Source organism: Crinia signifera, chromosome 3 (genome assembly GCF_055691185.1).
Source record: "Crinia signifera chromosome 3, ASM5569118v1, whole genome shotgun sequence".
NCBI classification, from domain to species: Eukaryota; Metazoa; Chordata; class Amphibia; order Anura; family Myobatrachidae; genus Crinia; species Crinia signifera.
This window is the reverse complement of record NC_139219.1, coordinates 203,250,430-203,268,105: the sequence shown is the minus strand read 5'-3', so window position 1 is coordinate 203,268,105 and position 17,676 is coordinate 203,250,430. Positions and strand designations below refer to the sequence as shown.

General features: G+C 41.9%; 1 protein-coding gene across 4 annotated transcripts in view; it reads left to right on the top strand.

Moving 5' to 3' along the window:
• Positions 1-17,676, top strand: part of PHF3 (PHD finger protein 3) — an 82,530-nt gene that overhangs the window by 57,823 nt on the left and 7,031 nt on the right. For all 4 annotated transcript variants that reach the window (XM_083177312.1, XM_083177309.1, XM_083177310.1 and 1 more), the window contains 3 exons: positions 3,424-3,556; positions 7,769-7,949; positions 14,253-14,409. In XM_083177312.1, the coding sequence (XP_083033438.1) occupies positions 3,424-3,556; positions 7,769-7,949; positions 14,253-14,409 (471 nt within the window). The remainder of the gene's footprint in view (positions 1-3,423; positions 3,557-7,768; positions 7,950-14,252; positions 14,410-17,676) is intronic.

Here is a 17,676-nt window from a genome sequence, read left to right as displayed (position 1 = left end):
AACTTCGCCGCCTGGCTTCCACACTTCCTCTCCTCCGACCTGCCATCTGTCATTCTTGGTGACTTTAACATCCCCTTGGATAACCCCGCTGATCCTGGCACCTCCAAACTCCTCTCTCTCTGCTCCTCTCTTGGCCTATCTCAGTGGACTACCTCTCCCACCCACATCCAAGGACACTCCCTCGATCTCGTCTTCTCTCGCTCTTGTTCCCTTACTGACTACACTATCTCAGCTTTTCCTCTTTCTGACCATCACCTCATCTCCTTCTCCCTCACTGCTTCCCCCTCTCCCACCCCCCCTCCCAAGCGCATTGTCTCACGGCATAACGTCAACACACTTGATCTTGCTGCCTTCTCAAACACGCTGTGTCCTCTTCTCGCCCCAATCGCCCTCATGTCCTGCCCGAACCTCGCTGCCTCCCTCTATAATGACACCCTATCTTCGGCATTGGACTCTGCCTGCCCTCCCTCCTCTATCCCCCTTCGATGCTCCAACCCCCAACCGTGGCACTCACCTATCACCCGATTCCTTAAAAAGTGCTCTCGCACTGCTGAGCGCTTCTGGAAGAAATCACGCTCCCTTGCGGATTATCTCCATTTCAAATTCATTCTTTCCTCCTTCAGCTCTGCCCTTGCTCTGGCCAAGGAATCCTACTTTAAGTCCCTCATCCTTTCCCAATCATCCAATCCCTGCAGGCTCTTCGCCACCTTCAACTCCTTGCTCTCCCCCCCTCCTCCAGCTCTTCCGTCCTCCATCGTAGCCGCTGATTTTGCTACCTACTTTTCAACCAAAATCTCCTCTCTCAGGACTGCCATCACTGCTGCCATGACCTCACCCTCTCCCTCCTCCCCTCCTACATCTCCACTCCCCTCCTTCCAACCCCTGTCCTCATTTTACCCCACCACTGCTGCTGAAGTCCACTCTATCCTTCAATCCGCTTCTCCCTCCACCTGCCCGCTCGATCCTATCCCCTTCAATATTATCCGTCGTCTCAGTCCATCAGTCTGCTCTCACCTGGCTCACCTCTTTAATCTTTTTCTATCCTCTGGGATCTTCCCTTCCTCCTTCAAACACGCTCTTGTCTCCCCAATTCTCAAAAAAACAAATCTGGACCCCAACTCTCCATCCAACTACAGGCCCATCTCCCTCCTCCCTTTTGCCTCCAAACTCCTAGAACGTCTGACCTATAATCGTCTCCTAAGCCACCTTACTGCTAACTCCATTCTAGACCCCCTCCAATCCGGGTTCCGCCCTTTACATTCCACTGAAACTGCCCTGACCAAAGTCACTAATGATCTACTATCGGCTAAATCCAAAGGCCTCTTCTCTATCCTCATCCAGCTTGATCTGTCGGCTGCCTTTGACACTGTTGACCACCCTCTCCTGCTCAACACCCTCCGCTCCTTTGGCATCACTGGCACGGTCTTCTCCTGGTTCACCTCATACCTCTCCGATCGCTCCTTCTCCGTCTCCACTCCGAGCTCCTCCTCTCCTACTACCCCCCAGCCAGTCGGTGTTCCCCAAGGGTCAGTCCTTGGCCCTCTCCTCTTCTCCCTCTACACCACCTCTCTGGGCACCCTCATCAGCTCCTATGGTTTTCATTACCACCTTTATGCTGATGATACCCTAATCTATCTCTCCTCCCCCGACTTATCCCCATCACTCCTGTCCAAGGTCTCCGAATGCCTCACGTCCATCTTAGCCTGGATGACCCAACGCTTCCTGAAACTAAACATGGCTAAAACTGAACTTCTAATCTTCCATCCCCCGAACATCCCCTCTTCTCCCACTATCTCCATCAGCATTGGTGAAACCGAGATCACGTCCACCGACCAAACGCGCTGCCTCGGTGTCATCATTGACTCCTCCCTCTCTTTCACCCCCCACATTCGTGCTCTCTCACAGTCTTGCTGCTTTCACCTACGCAACATCTCACACATCAGACCATTCCTCTCCACTGACGCGACTAAAATTCTCATTCACTCTCTTATCATCTCCCGCCTTGACTACTGCAACATCCTTCTCTCTGGGCTACCTCTCACCCGCCTCGCACCTCTCCAATCCATTCTTAACGCTGCTGCTAGGCTCATCTTCCTCTCCCGCCGCTCTACCTCCACCTCCCCCCTCTGTTTATCTCTTCACTGGCTCCCCATTCCTTTCCGAGTTCTCTTTAAACTCCTCACCACCACCTACAAGGCTCTCTCCTCCTCCACAGCTCCCTACCTCTCTTCACTGATCTCTATCCACACTCCCTCCCGTCCTCTTCGCTCCTTCGCTGACCGCCGACTGACCTCTCACCTAATCACCTCCTCCCACTCCCGTGTCCAAGATTTCTCTCGCGCTGCCCCCCTGCACTGGAACAACCTCCCGCCACCCATCAGGCTATCTGATTCCCTTACCTCCTTCAAGCGCTCCCTCAAAACCCACTTTTTCGACTAGCCTATCCCTCCTCCTAACCTCTTTTGATCCTCCTATCCTGCCTCCGTTCCTACTTATCCTATTGTATTTCGTTCGTCCACCCACCTATTTTTAGTATGTTAACTCTTATGAGCAGGGCCCTCCTTCCTCACGTACTCACCCTACCTCATTACCTCACCTGTGCTCCTGTCCTGTTCTTCCCTTCCTCTACTTCATCTTCAGTCTCCTTGACAATTTTGACACCTACTTCTGAACTGATGCTGATTTTAGTTCTACCAGCTATACCCCTATTTATACTGTATCTTTCAACACACCCTGTACGTTACCTTGTAATTTGTTTTTTTTGTTTGCTATGTACGGCGCTGCGGACACTTTGCGGCGCCTTATAAATAAACGTACTACTACTACTACTATATGCTGCTGCCCGTGTGTATAATGCCCGCATGTATATGCTGCTGCCCATGTGTATAATGCCCGCATGTATATGCCGCTGCCGTGTGTATAATGCCCACATGTATATGCCAATGCCCGCATGTATATGCCGCTGCTGTGTGTATAATGCCCACATGTATATGCCGCTGCCTGTGTGTATAATGTAATTTTTAAGTTGATAATTTTTATATGGCCCCCAAAGGATTTTATAAATATCCAAATGGCCCTTGATAGAAAAAAGGCTCCCCACCCCTGTTATAAACCCTTGGTTGGGATACTCACCATCCAGATTACAACCTAGTGAATATTTATTTTACTAACTAGAAGCGTGCGCAATAAAGTTCACTTAATACGGTACCATATAGGACTATCATTATGAACATTTTGCAACAAAGTAATTTACTTGTAAGAACAATTTTTATATATATATATATATATATATATATATAAATATATATACTGCTTATGATTATTGTGTTTAATAATGACTTGTTTTGTAGGTAAAATCATTTAAACTGGTATCTAACTATTTAATTTTCATTGTTTTAAAAGCCTTATACTGTGTCATTTTAGGAATCTGTTGTTAAACCAGTAGAAAAGGAGGAAGAACTGCAAAAAGACACAGACATACCTGTTGAAAGTACATCAGACACAACAACACAGCACAAAAATCATCTTTTTGACTTGAATTGCAAAATCTGTACAGGTATTTATTGTATTGCAAGTAAAGTAAACGAGTAAAATACTATCTACTTAATATAAGTCTTTAACCTTGGTCTTTAGATTACTCAGACAGATACCAGGTGCATGTTTAAAACCATTGTATTAGTGCTGACAGTGTACATTTACACTGCAGAGTAAAACAGCAAGTTTTTAAATATAAGAGTGCAACGGTGTCCTGCAGATTAGTGTCCACGGGTAGGTAAATTGTAAGGTCATTGATAGCATTTCTTAATCCCATGCAATAAACGACCATACCAGCTCATGTCTCCTGACTTGGCTTACTGAAAACAGGCCACTCTGCAATAAAGAAACTTAGATTCCTGCATAGTACGGCAAACACACAAGTCTCTCAAACTGCCCTGACAAATGTCTCCCCAACTTGCCTCAGATATTTTTCACTATAAAAAAGACTAAATATAATTTTTTTATTTTATGCTTACATCACCTTCCCCAGTAAATACACCAGTTTCCTAGACATGCAATGTAACTAATATTGTACTGTTAAATAATTAACATAGCCTTTTAGATCACATATTGCAGAGACAAGTAAGGGTATTTGATTTAGACCTTGTCCTAAACAATAGAATCAAAGGCTGCTCCCAATAGCCTAATTAATATATAATTAGAGGTGCAATAACTTTCTTGCCCTAGAGTTAACTTTGGACAATAGTATATTACCCTGCTAAGTGTATTCTTATTACCTGTGATGTTCCTCGCGCGTAGAAACATTTATATTTGATATTAACGTATAGTAAAGTTTATAATCTTAATATAGAGGTATCCTATAGAAAGTCAATATTATATCTACTTGTAGATTTTCAAGGACACAATTTTCAATTGTAAAGTGCAACGGAATGTGCTGCTCTATATAAGAAACATGTATTTATATATATGAACAATAGGTCCTGCACTCAGTGGTTATATCAGCAACGGGTCCGGTGCTTGTGATCCTTAGTGTAGCATGCAATCAGACTTATTATCAGCTTAGATAAGTATTAAGAAAGACACAAATATATATATATAGTGCGCCTCTTAGTGTATCACCACCACCTCAGGATTCAATGGTAAGTATCAATCACATAAATCAATTGAGATACAATTTTACAGGCATTATAATAAAAATCTTTGAGAATGAACAATCATGCAAGATTCTTTTGCAGCATAATTTGATCCAGAAAAATCATATAGTAGTCGTCATAACCTGACGCGTTTCGTTAATTGGACTTCATCAGGGTGAGAATAAACTCTGGGTGGCAGAAAAAAGAGCCTTAATACATAAAAAAGGGAATGATACTTTCCCTATAATTCAATGAAAAAATTAGAGCGGTATAAATACCGATGGTAGAGTGCATCTTATCATTATTCAATTATATAAAAGTCCGGGTTATCTAGGGCTCCCGAACGAGCTAAAAGAACGTTCACTGGTCTCTGTAAATATTATAGTACTAAACATAGGCACTCACCTTTCCTAGTTTTGGGGTGCCCTATGGCTTGTGACCACATTGTTTAAACAGACATTGTAGGGGCTCTGCACACAATAAATTAACTGAAAATAAATAGTGGAGATTTGGTTCATGAATTGATCAATGCATTTAAGCCTGCAGCCCCCTTTACGGGACCTCACTTTTCTGCAGGTCCTAACACTATCGCTCAAAATGGTTTATTAGATTATTTTTTTTAATTAGTCTTATTGTGGTCACATTCTCTCATGCACCCTGTTTTAACCTATAGTGCATAGCTTATGTTAACCATTTCCCTAGATGATTAGTGACAGGTGTGTTGGTAACTGCTCACCTATAAAAGCAGTCTACTGTGAGCTTTAGACCAGATAGCATGCCTTGATGTGATAGCTATGTGTATTGAAGCCATTTTGAGCGATAGTGTTAGGACCTGCAGAAAAGTGGGGTCCCGTGAAGGGGGCTGAAGGCTTAAATGCATTGATCAATTCATGAACCAAATCCCTACTATTTATTTAGTGTGTGCAGAGCCCCTACAATGTGTATATATATATGTGTGTATGTATGTATATATATATATATATATATATATAATCAAATGTTGTCTGAGTGTGCTCAACAAGTATCACCTAATATTATCCAATAATCTAGTATCATAAAAACGTAATGGAACAATCATACTTCATATGTTCGATGTCTATATATGTTCAAAACGAATTGCAACGCATTTCGTCAAAACAACTTAATCAGGAGCGTGGCGAAAAATACCTTATAATGAGGTCAGTACATTGAAGAGTGTGCTTTACACTAAGAATGCTTAAAATCAATTTGAAACCAAAAAGGTAGTGAGAATGCGACCAGATTGAAGTGGTCTTTGGAAAAACTCCCTTTCCTAATATTGAGATTTGAACCTTGTCAATAAGACAAAATTGATAGGACCAGAATGTAATGTTCTTTAGGACAGGGGTTCCCAATCTTTTTTGATTCACGGCACCCTAGAGTATCAAAAACATTTTCACGGCACCCCTAGGCCAAATTTTTATTTATTAGATTGGGTTTATATGTGATTCTTAGGGTCAGTTATTTGGTAAAGGCCAGGATTTGCTTCTGTTTATACACATTTTATAATTGGCAACCACCAGCACTTGTTTTGCTCATAAATAATTAGCCATTAATAATTTGAATTGGTCCTGGACCAGGGCACCCCTGCAAGTGTCCTACGGCACACAGTTTGGGAACCACTGCTTTAGGATAAACCCCCTTCTTATTCTAAGGAAATAATCGCCAAGGGTAATATCACACCACAATATGGTGTAGAAGCTCTTTTTTTATTCACTGACTCGGTCATTGTGGCATTTGTGATCGCTGTGTGGAAAGAACCCCTACACCTGAGTGCAAAAAGCGCTAATACAATAAAATGTTACTCTCCTGGGACATGTACTTATTTTCTGGTTCCTTCTTTTACTATGAAATGAGAAGAAAAACAGAGAGGTGCCACAGACCCCGTGTAATACTGGTATGGTATATGGACTCAGAAGTATGGTTCCTTTATATTTCGAAACAAAGCAATATAACTAGCTTGAATATGTTCATTTCGGGGATCCCCCCTTACAGATTACTCACAAAATTAGATTAAATGCAGGCGTGTCAGTGATCTCCTCAAATGCTCAATTTCTCATCTGGTGTAATAGATGACAAGGTTCGCTAGGGTAAAAGGATATCTTTATTGGACACTAATACATGTAGTAAAAAAGGGAGGGAGCAGGTTACTCCTCTTAAAAGTTTCAGGAGTCCAGTAGTTTGTAGGTAGATAAAACGGGGCCCCGTTCACAAGCAGCTGATACTCCTTCCTCCAACAGATGAGGTCCCTCACTCCCTGTAGTCAGCATGAACCCGTTTCGATTGATAAGGATCTTTTTCAAGATTCTAATTTGACACAGGCCATATGAGATTTGACTGCACAACTGGCGGCTCCTAGACCGTTGCAGTCGGCCCCTATAACCGTTACATCTGCCCCACCTGCAGTTCATGTGGTTTTATCCATTTAAGAAGGGATTTGCCTTTGTGAGTGAACCAGAATAAGGGCCATAGAGCCATGGTAATAATAACTATGCTCCACAAACAAGGGATTACTTTACCGTACCATAATAAATATAAATTATCATTACTGTTAATTTTGAAGTTAGTTGAGGAATATACATATATTTCAATACAAAAAAGTATTTCCTTGACAATAGGCACTTAATCCTTATTCTAGTTCACTCTTTCTGACAAAATCCTTAGAAGGACAAAACCATGTGCACTGCAGGGGGGCAGATGTAAAATGTGCAGAGATAATTAGATTCGGCTGAGTTATTTTGTTTCTGTGCAGGGTAAATACTGGCTGCTTTATTTTTACACTGCAATATAGATCTCACTTTGAAGTAAAACCCCACCCAAATCCAATTCTCTCTGCATAAGTAACATTTGCCCCACCTGCAGTGCACATGGTTTTGTCCATCTAAGGAGGATTTTGTCAGAAACAGTGAACTAGAATAAGGCCCTTAGAGTATTGCTGGCCAAAATATGGCACAATGCACACACTCTTTGTTATTACAGGGATAGCAGAAAGTCTGCAAACCAAAATGAGTACTAAAATAAGGAATACTTTGTTCTTGAATTTTTAATATGTATTAATTCAGATATTATATTTCTGTAACGGCAAGTAAAATAAGTTTTGGTTTACATTTTATGTCCAGGTCGAATGGCACCTCCAGCTGAAGATCTGTCACCTAAGAAAGTGAAAGTATCTATGGATATTATGCGTAAGCAATCAGAAGAAACAGATAACACAACAGATGCATCATCCACTAATGCTATAAATATATTGGAAGCAGACAAACCTGATTCTCCAAAGGAAACATTATTTTCATCTGCAAGGTAATAGTTACGTGTCTTTTCAATGTACAGTATGACCTCAACACACACACACACGCACGCATACAGTACATCATAGGGCTGTATTTAATTAGCTCCAAACATTTTTATCCGAAAAAGTAGGCTGATTTTTTCTTTTCGTACCAATTTTTTTTTCCAGGAGATAACACGTGGGATTTACTGATCCCATGTGTTGTCATAGTTCCGAGTGCTGCTTTTCCTGGATTATGCTTTGGGTTATTAAAACACCCAAACCATAATCCCTGATAAGCGCTGTGTATAATTGAATAGCCTTGGCAAATAAATTAGCTGCAGTAAATTACAGCAGCCAATTGAATCTCCAGATTATTTTTTATGTACAGTCTTGTTTTTTAATAAAATATTATTTATTGCTTTGCATATACTGTAACAATACATAAATGTTTCTTCCCAGTAGCAATACTAATCATTCCAAATGTATTGATTTTACAAATGTTGGGGACACAACTAATGAAAATGTTTGAGAAAATTGATATACAGTAAGTATTGTGCAGATCACAATTTACATGGTTTTGTTAAGTTAAAGGAGTATTGCCCAAAACGGTCTCCGTGTTATCCAAGTCTTTTTGTGCTATAGGCTTGCCATGTGCATACCTTTTATGTGTTTTTGCCTGTACTAGGCTCTTTGCACTATGTGTATAACTAATGGTGTGTACACATGGGTACAATCAGCATGAGATTTTGACTATATAATCGGGATCGCATGCCAATCGCATGGGTTTTTAACCCTTGCGATCCCGATGCACGTTCACTTATCGCAAGCAGAATGTCTTTGCTGCATTGACTATATAGTGCAGATCTGCACTATATAGTCAAAGTTGTATGCAGATTGCATGCATGCCGGGCAATGCGATCCCGATGCGATCTGATCGTGTTGGGATAGCATCTCATGGTACTCACGCGTTTGTTCACACCATAAGTCTTTCCTTCAAGTCTACTTCAGTGGTTCCCTCAAAGTCAATGAACCCTAGAGCATCAGACTTTTCTTACGGCGCTCCTAGACCAAAAGTTTCTTATTGATAAATAAAAAAAATAAACAAAATTTATATATATATATATATATATAGGTACTTGTTTCCTAGCACGGCCACAATCTTATGGATCGTGTACCTTTAAGTTAAGGTACACGATCCACACGATGGACCCGATTTCCTTTGAAATCAGGTCCATTTTGCCGGCTAAGTCACAATATCGGGGGCATCGCGTCGGTCGGGACAATTAACATTGGTCCCGACGCGATGCCCCCGATTTCCCCATAGGCTTCAATGTTAAAATATTTTTTAACATTGAAATCGTGAGGATCGCGTCGGTCTTGTGCCATTATAATGGCACAAGATGAGATGGACTTGATTAAGTCCATCTCACCTTTAAAAAAATGTGAAAAATGTGAAATGGGCCAATATGACCCATTTCACATTATAGATGTCCCCGTCGTCACCCCACGATAGACGCCAACCCGAAGCGTGGCGAGCGCAGCGAGCCCGCGAGGGGCGGCGGTGCGCGTCCTCCGACCTTTTCATTCCCCTACTATCCACTAGGGCGTGGAGTGAGAATAGAATAGTGTACCTTCACAGGTAAACGCGTCCCTTCGCGGGCTTCACAGGTATCCGCGTCCCCTCGCGGGGCTCGCTGCGCTCGCCACGCTTCGGGCTCGGTGGCTCGCTGCGCTCGCCACACTATTCTATTCTCACTCCACGCCCTAGTGGATAGTAGGGGAATGAAAAGGTCGGAGGACGCGCACCGCCGCCCCTCGCGGGCTCGCTGCGCTCGCCACGCTTCGGGTTGGCGTCTATCGTGGGGTGGGGTTTACGTCGTTAAATTTGGGGGTCTAGGGAACATTTTACATTGAATCCAATGTAAAATCGGGTCCCAGGGACCCGATTTACATTTCATTAAATAAAAAAATCGGGTCCAAAATCGGGTCGGTCGCGTCGATCGCATCGCATGCGACCAAATCGCATGCGATGCGATCGACCCGATTTTTCCGACACGACCACCCCGATGTAAATCGGTGTGGCCGTGCTAGGAAACAAGTACATATATATATATATATATATATATATATATATATATATATATATATATATATATATATATATATATATATATATATATATATATATATATATATATATTCCAAGGGTATCCACCACCGCTTCAGTGGGGGATGTCAGGCACTCGCCTTTATAATACAGAAATCAAACTGTTTATAAAATCCAATTTGGGCTTTATTGTATCCAATGCATTTCAATCAGCGAATAATCACAATATTTGTGTTCCATATGTGCCCCGACGTTTCGGTCCATGTAGAAGCGGACCTTTATCAAGGAGCATATGAACATATGGAAATGGCATTTTAGTGACCTAAACACAAGGTACCAAAATGCAAAACAAAACATTGCTTATACACAAAAAGGTAAAAAAGTTATACATTACTTGGTCAGGTAAATACTTCGGCAATCAACGGTGCAATAAATGGAGACCCATGGTGAGAGGAGCAGCAGCTACCTCACACTGCCCGGGCCCGGCATTTATACCCACCACACTGATTAAACAAACGAGGACGCCGCCTCCTGCTCAGCTGAGCCACGCTTCCGGCTTCACCGGAAGTTCGGGACCCGGAAGTGCCGGCTTTTGACACGCATAGGTGGAACGCACAGGTTTCCGGATTTCCCAGCTGCTGTGGCGTTGCTAGGTTACACAGACTCTGCAGCTGAGCCACAGCTGAGCCGCAGAGAACGCTGATACTACGTTATAATGAAGGGGGTGTGCGCGGAAAAGTTAATCTTTAAACTACACAAATAACGGAACAAAGTCTTTATATTTTTAATCATTAAGGCTTCTGTTTACTATATGCTATTTGCTAAGGCAGTTTTTACAGTGTGTGGGTGAGCCAGGGTTGTGAACCTGGCACCTGGTGGCACAGTACTTGTCTGTATAATACTGCAGACAATTTATAGGTTAATGATCAAAATTTATTAGAATGCACTATAAGAACAACCTAAAAGAATACAGTTACTGTGCCAAACTCTGGCCAGATATGGGAATGACGTAATCGGACATATTACTCCTTAAAGGTATAAAGTATTAACCATGGAAGAGAAGTTAAATGAAAGAGCTCTCCAGGAACCTCCAACAGCTTTTTTGGTTGATATGGCGGCCTTGATCTTAAGTTGCAATCATTTTCTTTATGACAACAAATATTACGTCCAGGTGTCAGGCACCGCCATGGGCTTAAATCTAGCCCCAGCATACGCAGGACTATATATGGTCGACTATGAGAGCACCCACATACTGATAAAGTATAAAGAACACATCAGATACTACAAACGTTTTATAGATGACATCTTCGTGCTATGGTCTGGTTCAAAAGATCAATTCAAGCTATGATACAAGACTTGAATGGTCTGGAGCACCCAATCCGACTGACAAACCAAATTGAAACCAGAGAGATCCACTTCCTGGACATCACAGTAACTCTCAATGACGTTGCGCTGCAGACAAGTGTGTTCCGGAAACCAACGGACCGTAACACCTTATTATCAGTAGAAAGCCAGCACCCCCCGGCCCTTAAAGAGAACCTGCCCATATCACAGTATATGAGGGTCATTAGGAACAACACCATGCCAACCAGGACGGAAGAGCAACTGGCAGAAATGACGTCAAGATTCCTTGAAAGAGGGTATTCAAGAACAACACTTGACAGATGTCTTCAAAAAGCACGACGAAACATGAATAGAGACCAACATGTAGTGGATGCCTCAGTACGACCAAAAACAACACCGAGAATGATCTTTGTGAATACATACGATCATGCCTCGCCTAATATCCAAAAGAGCATAAAGAAGCATTGGCCCATTCTGGCAACTGACAATGCCCTGAAGTTGCAAAGATATGGACCACCTATGTTGGCATTTAGGAAAGGCCTGAATTTAAAGGAAATATTAATGAGGCCAATGGCCACCCCAACCATCAAACAAAACACCACCTGGTTGCACCAGGGTGCTTTCGTTGCACGGGTTGCACAACGTGCAATAGTATGACCCAAGGTGCTACATTCCCACATCCGCACTCAGGCAAAGCTATAAAAATTAAACATCGGCTGCATTGCCAAATGGACTATGTGATATATTTACTAAACTGTCCATGCGGTCTCGCTTACGTGGGGATGACTACCCGTAAGTTTCGGGAACGCATGGCAAATCACTGCAACTCTGTGCGTGCGGCACTGAAGACTGGGAAAGCCGAATTGCCAATACCAAGGCATTTCCTACAAGCCAATCACCAAATATCTACACTACGTTGTCGTCTGATAGATTGGGTTCCACCACCCCCTCGAGGAGGAGACCGGAGTCTACTACTAAAGAGAAAAGAGAGCCGATGGATCTATCAACTTGGGACATTGGCCCCTAGAGGCCTAAATAAAAACAACCCATTGAACATCTTTCTCAAATAATGGATCATTGATACCCTGGTCTAAATCTATGGCTCTCTTAGAATGGAGTCTCTATTCCTTTTTTCCCCCTTTTTTTGCCATGTTGTTCTTAAGTACACATGTGTGTGCACTTTTTTGTAAACACACTTAAATATGTACGTATACATTTTTTATATATTTTTCTCCATATACGCCCTTTTGAATATTCTGTGTGTTCTCAGAAGCCCTTGTTAGTATATGTTGTTTTTCAAAAAAAAACCACCTGTTCCTCCAGAGTAGATAAAGATAAAAATAAACAAATAATAAAAAATAATAAAAATAAAAACTAAAATAAAATACAATATCAAAATAGAAATAAAAGCAGATTCAAGATAAATAGATTACTTGAACCTATACTCCTGTAAACCATGGAGATCCTGATACAGGGTCCAAATAAAATGTTCCATCCATGGTTAATACTTTATACCTTCAAGGAGTAATATGTCCGATTATGACATTCCCATATCTGGCCAGAGTTTGGCACAGTAACTGTATTCTTTTAGGTGGTTCTTATAGTGCATTCTAATAAATGTTGATCATTAACCTATAAATTGTCTGCAGTATTATACAGACAAGTACTGTGCCACCAGGTGCCAGGTTCACAACCCCGGCTCACCCACACACTGTAAAAACTGCCTTAGCAAATAGCATATAGTAAACAGAAGCCTTAATGATTAAAAATATAAAGACTTTGTTCCGTTATTTGTGTAGTTTAAAGATTAACCTTCATTATAACGTAGTATCAGCGTTCTCTGCGGCTCAGCTGTGGCTCAGCTGCAGAGTCTGTGTAACCTAGCAACGCCACAGCAGCCGGGAAACCCGGAAACCTGTGCGTTCCACCTATGCGTGTCAAAAGCCGGCACTTCCGGGTCCCGAACTTCCGGTGACGCCGGAAGCGTGGCTCAGCTGAGCAGGAGGCGGCGTCCTCGTTTGTTTAATCAGTGTGGTGGGTATAAATGCCGTGCCCGGGCAGTGTGAGGTAGCTGCTGCTCCTCTCAACATGGGTCTCCATTTATTGCACCGTTGATTGCCGAAGTATTTACCTGACCAAGTAATGTATAACTTTTTTACCTTTTTGTGTATAAGCAATGTTTTGTTTTGCATTTTGGTACCTTGTGTTTAGGTCCCTAAAATGCCATTTCCATATGTTCATAGGCTCCTTGATAAAGGTCCGCTTCTACATGGACCGAAACGTCGGGGCAGATATGGAACACAAATATTGTGATTATTCGCTGATTGAAATGCATTGGATACAATAAAGCCTAAATTGGATTTTATAAACAGTTTGATTTCTGTATTATAAAGGCGAGTGCCTGACATCCCCCACTGAAGCGGTGGTGGATACCCTTGGACTATAATTGGGGTTGTGTTCCAAAGCACATTCCCCTTGTCTGGCACCCCAGATTGCTGAACTATTTTGCAGTCTTACCCATGATTGGAGGCCACAAACACTGGTTTTGCTTGTTACACCGACCGTAATAATTTGAATTGGTCCTAGACCACCAACCCAGACACCCTTATAAGTTCCAGAGGAACCCCAAGGGGCAAAGGGCACCCAGTTTAGGAACCACTTGTCTAGTCCACTGGCAGAATGTGATGAATATATGTGTTATTTGATGGATTCAATGTTTGTTTGCCTTTCCCAAATAATGCAAAATATATTAATTTTGAAAAGTAAAAAAATTGATAATAATAGTACTCTAAAATTTTAGCATAATTAGACTACCACTGAAAGTTTAATAGCTGTTTTTAAAACTATAATGCTCAAAAAAAATTCATTAATTGTTTTTCAGCTCTGAACCATTTAATATTACTGACACAGCTGAAGATGAATCTACCTTCTTGGCTCGGTTAAATTACATTTGGAAAGGGTTTCTTAACATGCCTTCTGTTGCAAAATTTCTCATCAAGGCTTACCCCGTTTCTGGATCTTTAGAGCATTTAACAGAGGTAAAAAATGTTTTGTTTGAAACATTAATAGTAGCCATTATAGTGTTTGAAATATTATAAGCTGGCAGTATGTGTACACACCTTCTGCTTAGTGTTTGGCAAATTTCATCAACTCCTACTCCTAATAAGTGCATACAATAAGGCATACAGACATGCAGTATCTCTAGTCAAACATTAGCAGTACAATGGGTCATAATGAAGGAGTTCAGTATGATTTCCCAACAGTAAGGATTATGGCTCTCACAATCCCGATACCTAAAATGCCGGCAGTGGGAGAATGCAGTGAGGTCCAAAGCTGGCTCGCCACACTGCGGTGGATCCCCAAGAGGGGGAATAGACCCTCTATCGGCATATTAATTACATCATTGATGAAGATCTCGGTGATCTTAGCATGGTCTGGGTGTCCTCATATCTGTGGGCAGTTTGTCTGTGCCCCATATGTTTGCAAAAAGACCTTAAATAATTAGTACACTATAAGTGAATGAAGATATAAAAGTCAGGCAATATATGCACACTACACTTCCTTATGCTTAATATGTGTGTGTACACATGTGTTAGGGAATATACATTGTAATCTCTATTAGGGTAATATACATATGTAATATTGGTACTTATGTAGTATCTGGGCGTCCGATTTAGAAATCGGGTCGGATCGGGCACATCGCATTGGATGCGATGCGATGACCCGATTTTTCTATAGGAATCAATGTTAAAATGGACTGAGTCCATTTTAACATGGAATTCAATGGGAAAAAGGGGTCATTTTCATACCCCTACTATCCAAGTGGGCATGGAGTTGGATATAAACCTGTGGCGAGCGTAGCGAGAGGACACAGAATACCGTCCCCTCGCGGGGCACGCTTCGCTCGTCACGTTCGGGCTCGGTGCTCGCTACGCTCGCCACAGGTTTATATCCAACTCCATGCCCACTTGGATAGTAGGGGTATGAAAAGGACCCCTTTTTCCCATTGAATTCCATGTTAAAATGGACTCAGTCCATTTTAACATTGATTCCTATGGAAAAATCGGGTCATCGCATCCGATGGTCTCATGCGATGCGATATCGCATCGCATCTGATTGTATGCCTTAACTTAAGGCATACAATCAAAAAATCGGGCGCCCAGATACTACATAAGTACCGTAATATTATATAGATATGCCCTCCCAGCATTCCTTTTTCAACTCATGAGAATGTTCACCGGGGTCAAGATTATACCAATCTATTACCTTATTGACAGCGCGGTGTGTACCCCCCAAAAAACACTTGCTTCAAGAAATTCTTTTTGGAATTTACAAGACTCTTCACACCTGCAGCAGCCATCTAAGGTTCGAATTACACTAAAAACTATTTACATATATTTATGCATATACTAATTAGCGCCGGAGCTCTTGAGAGAGTGGGTCTCCCCTCACAAGAAAAAAACCCTCTAAGCTTGATAACGTGACAAAGTGAAGAGTGATAAACCACCAGCTTCTAACTGTCATGTTACAGGCTGGTTTGAAAAATGATAGTTAAAAGCTGGTTGTTTATCACTCTCTATTGAATTACTTTTTGAAGCTTAGTGCAACTGACCCATAGTCCACATACAAGATTCCTGTATCGAAGCAACAGTACTGCACTCACTGTTTGGACAAAAAGATATACCCCTGGCAGCCTAGTACCTGCACTGATTAAGGAGTATTACAATTATTATAATATGTTGGGTAAGTGCACCTGCAAATGTTTTCTTGCACATTTAATATTCGTTTTAACATTTACTGTTTCAGTAACATTTACTGTTACTGTTTTTAACCCTTTGAGTGCCAACATCTCTGTAAACGATGTGAAAAATATCCGCTTAAAATGCCAGTGCCGCTCATATTTGTTTTATGAATTCAAATAAAAAATGTTGTGTGAAACATTATATTTCCTATATAAGGTTAACATTACAGGTCATTATGATGAATTAAAAGGTTTGCTTTTGCAATTTTCACACCTATTTTGACAAATTCACTTTGCACTTGGAAAGGTTAATACATTTAAATATTTTTGATATATATAAATTTTAGGGTGGCCAATCCCGGGATCGGCGGGATCCTGGGATTTGGCCCTAAAAACGTCGGGATTTGAATCCCGGGATTGGAGCTTCCAATCCCGGGATTTGGGGATTGGCATGCGCATGCGCAAATCTAATGTTGGGCAGCGGTGAGACCAGCTCAGGCGCTGCCCGTCTGCTTCCAAACCCCGGTGCGCTGCTCTGCGGCTGCGTGCAGCCGTGACCTGATGTCAGAGGTCACGCTGCACAGCCCGTCAGCAGCTTTATGCACACCCATCGCCCGGTACCCGAGCCATCAATGCTGCCCCTCTCCTGCACCGCCGTCCACCTCCAGACCACCGTTTCCCCGGCTCCCACACAACTCCTGCTTCCAGACCACCCCCACACGGCCCCCAATCAAAGCCGCCGGCCTCTAAACACCACTGCCCGGCTCCTGCACCAATGGCTGGGTGAGTGAGACTGGGTTTGGGGGGTACCGGAGGGGGACTAAAATTCGTCATTATATTGATGAACCCAATCCTGGGATTGAAAAAAAGCCCCGGGATTGGCATCCCTAATAAATATCTACAGATGTGTCCGCTTATGATGTTGCCGCATCATGGCATGCGTGTCGCAGGAATCCAGCTGCATGCATACACTTGCACCTGTTATCAATATGCAGAACTGTAAATTGAAAACCCAGTGGGTACGAGCGTTTGTAGCCTACAAAGGAGTAGTGTTGTGTGTGTTTATGCATAAGCATCGCAACAACATGTGTGGATACAAATATAGGTTCACTTCGAGAAATGCAATTTAGATTCACTGACACAAAGTGACAGGTAATAGAGAGGCCTATGTGCCATTGTTCTGAATTTATTAAAACATAAAGGATTCTTAACTAAGCCATAGTTAAGGGGAAGTAAGAGAAAACAATATTAATTTGAAGGAGGTTATACAGCAGGTAAATTAAGTGTTTTGACACACCTAGCAATTAAATATTTTTATTTTCCACACATCAAGGCTTCTTTCTCCCAAGTTCATAGTAGAGTAATGGACAATCAAGTCACACTGTAGAAAAACAAAGGTGCTTTATGGTGTGTTAAGTGTACATTGTAAATGAAGCCTGCTCTATATTTGGGATAAATTTGTTGCAAGTAAATAAATAAAAAATTATATACATTTTAGAAGGAAACTTTTTGACACATTATTTAGTTTGTAAAATATACTATGTGAATGTCAGTATTTTATCAT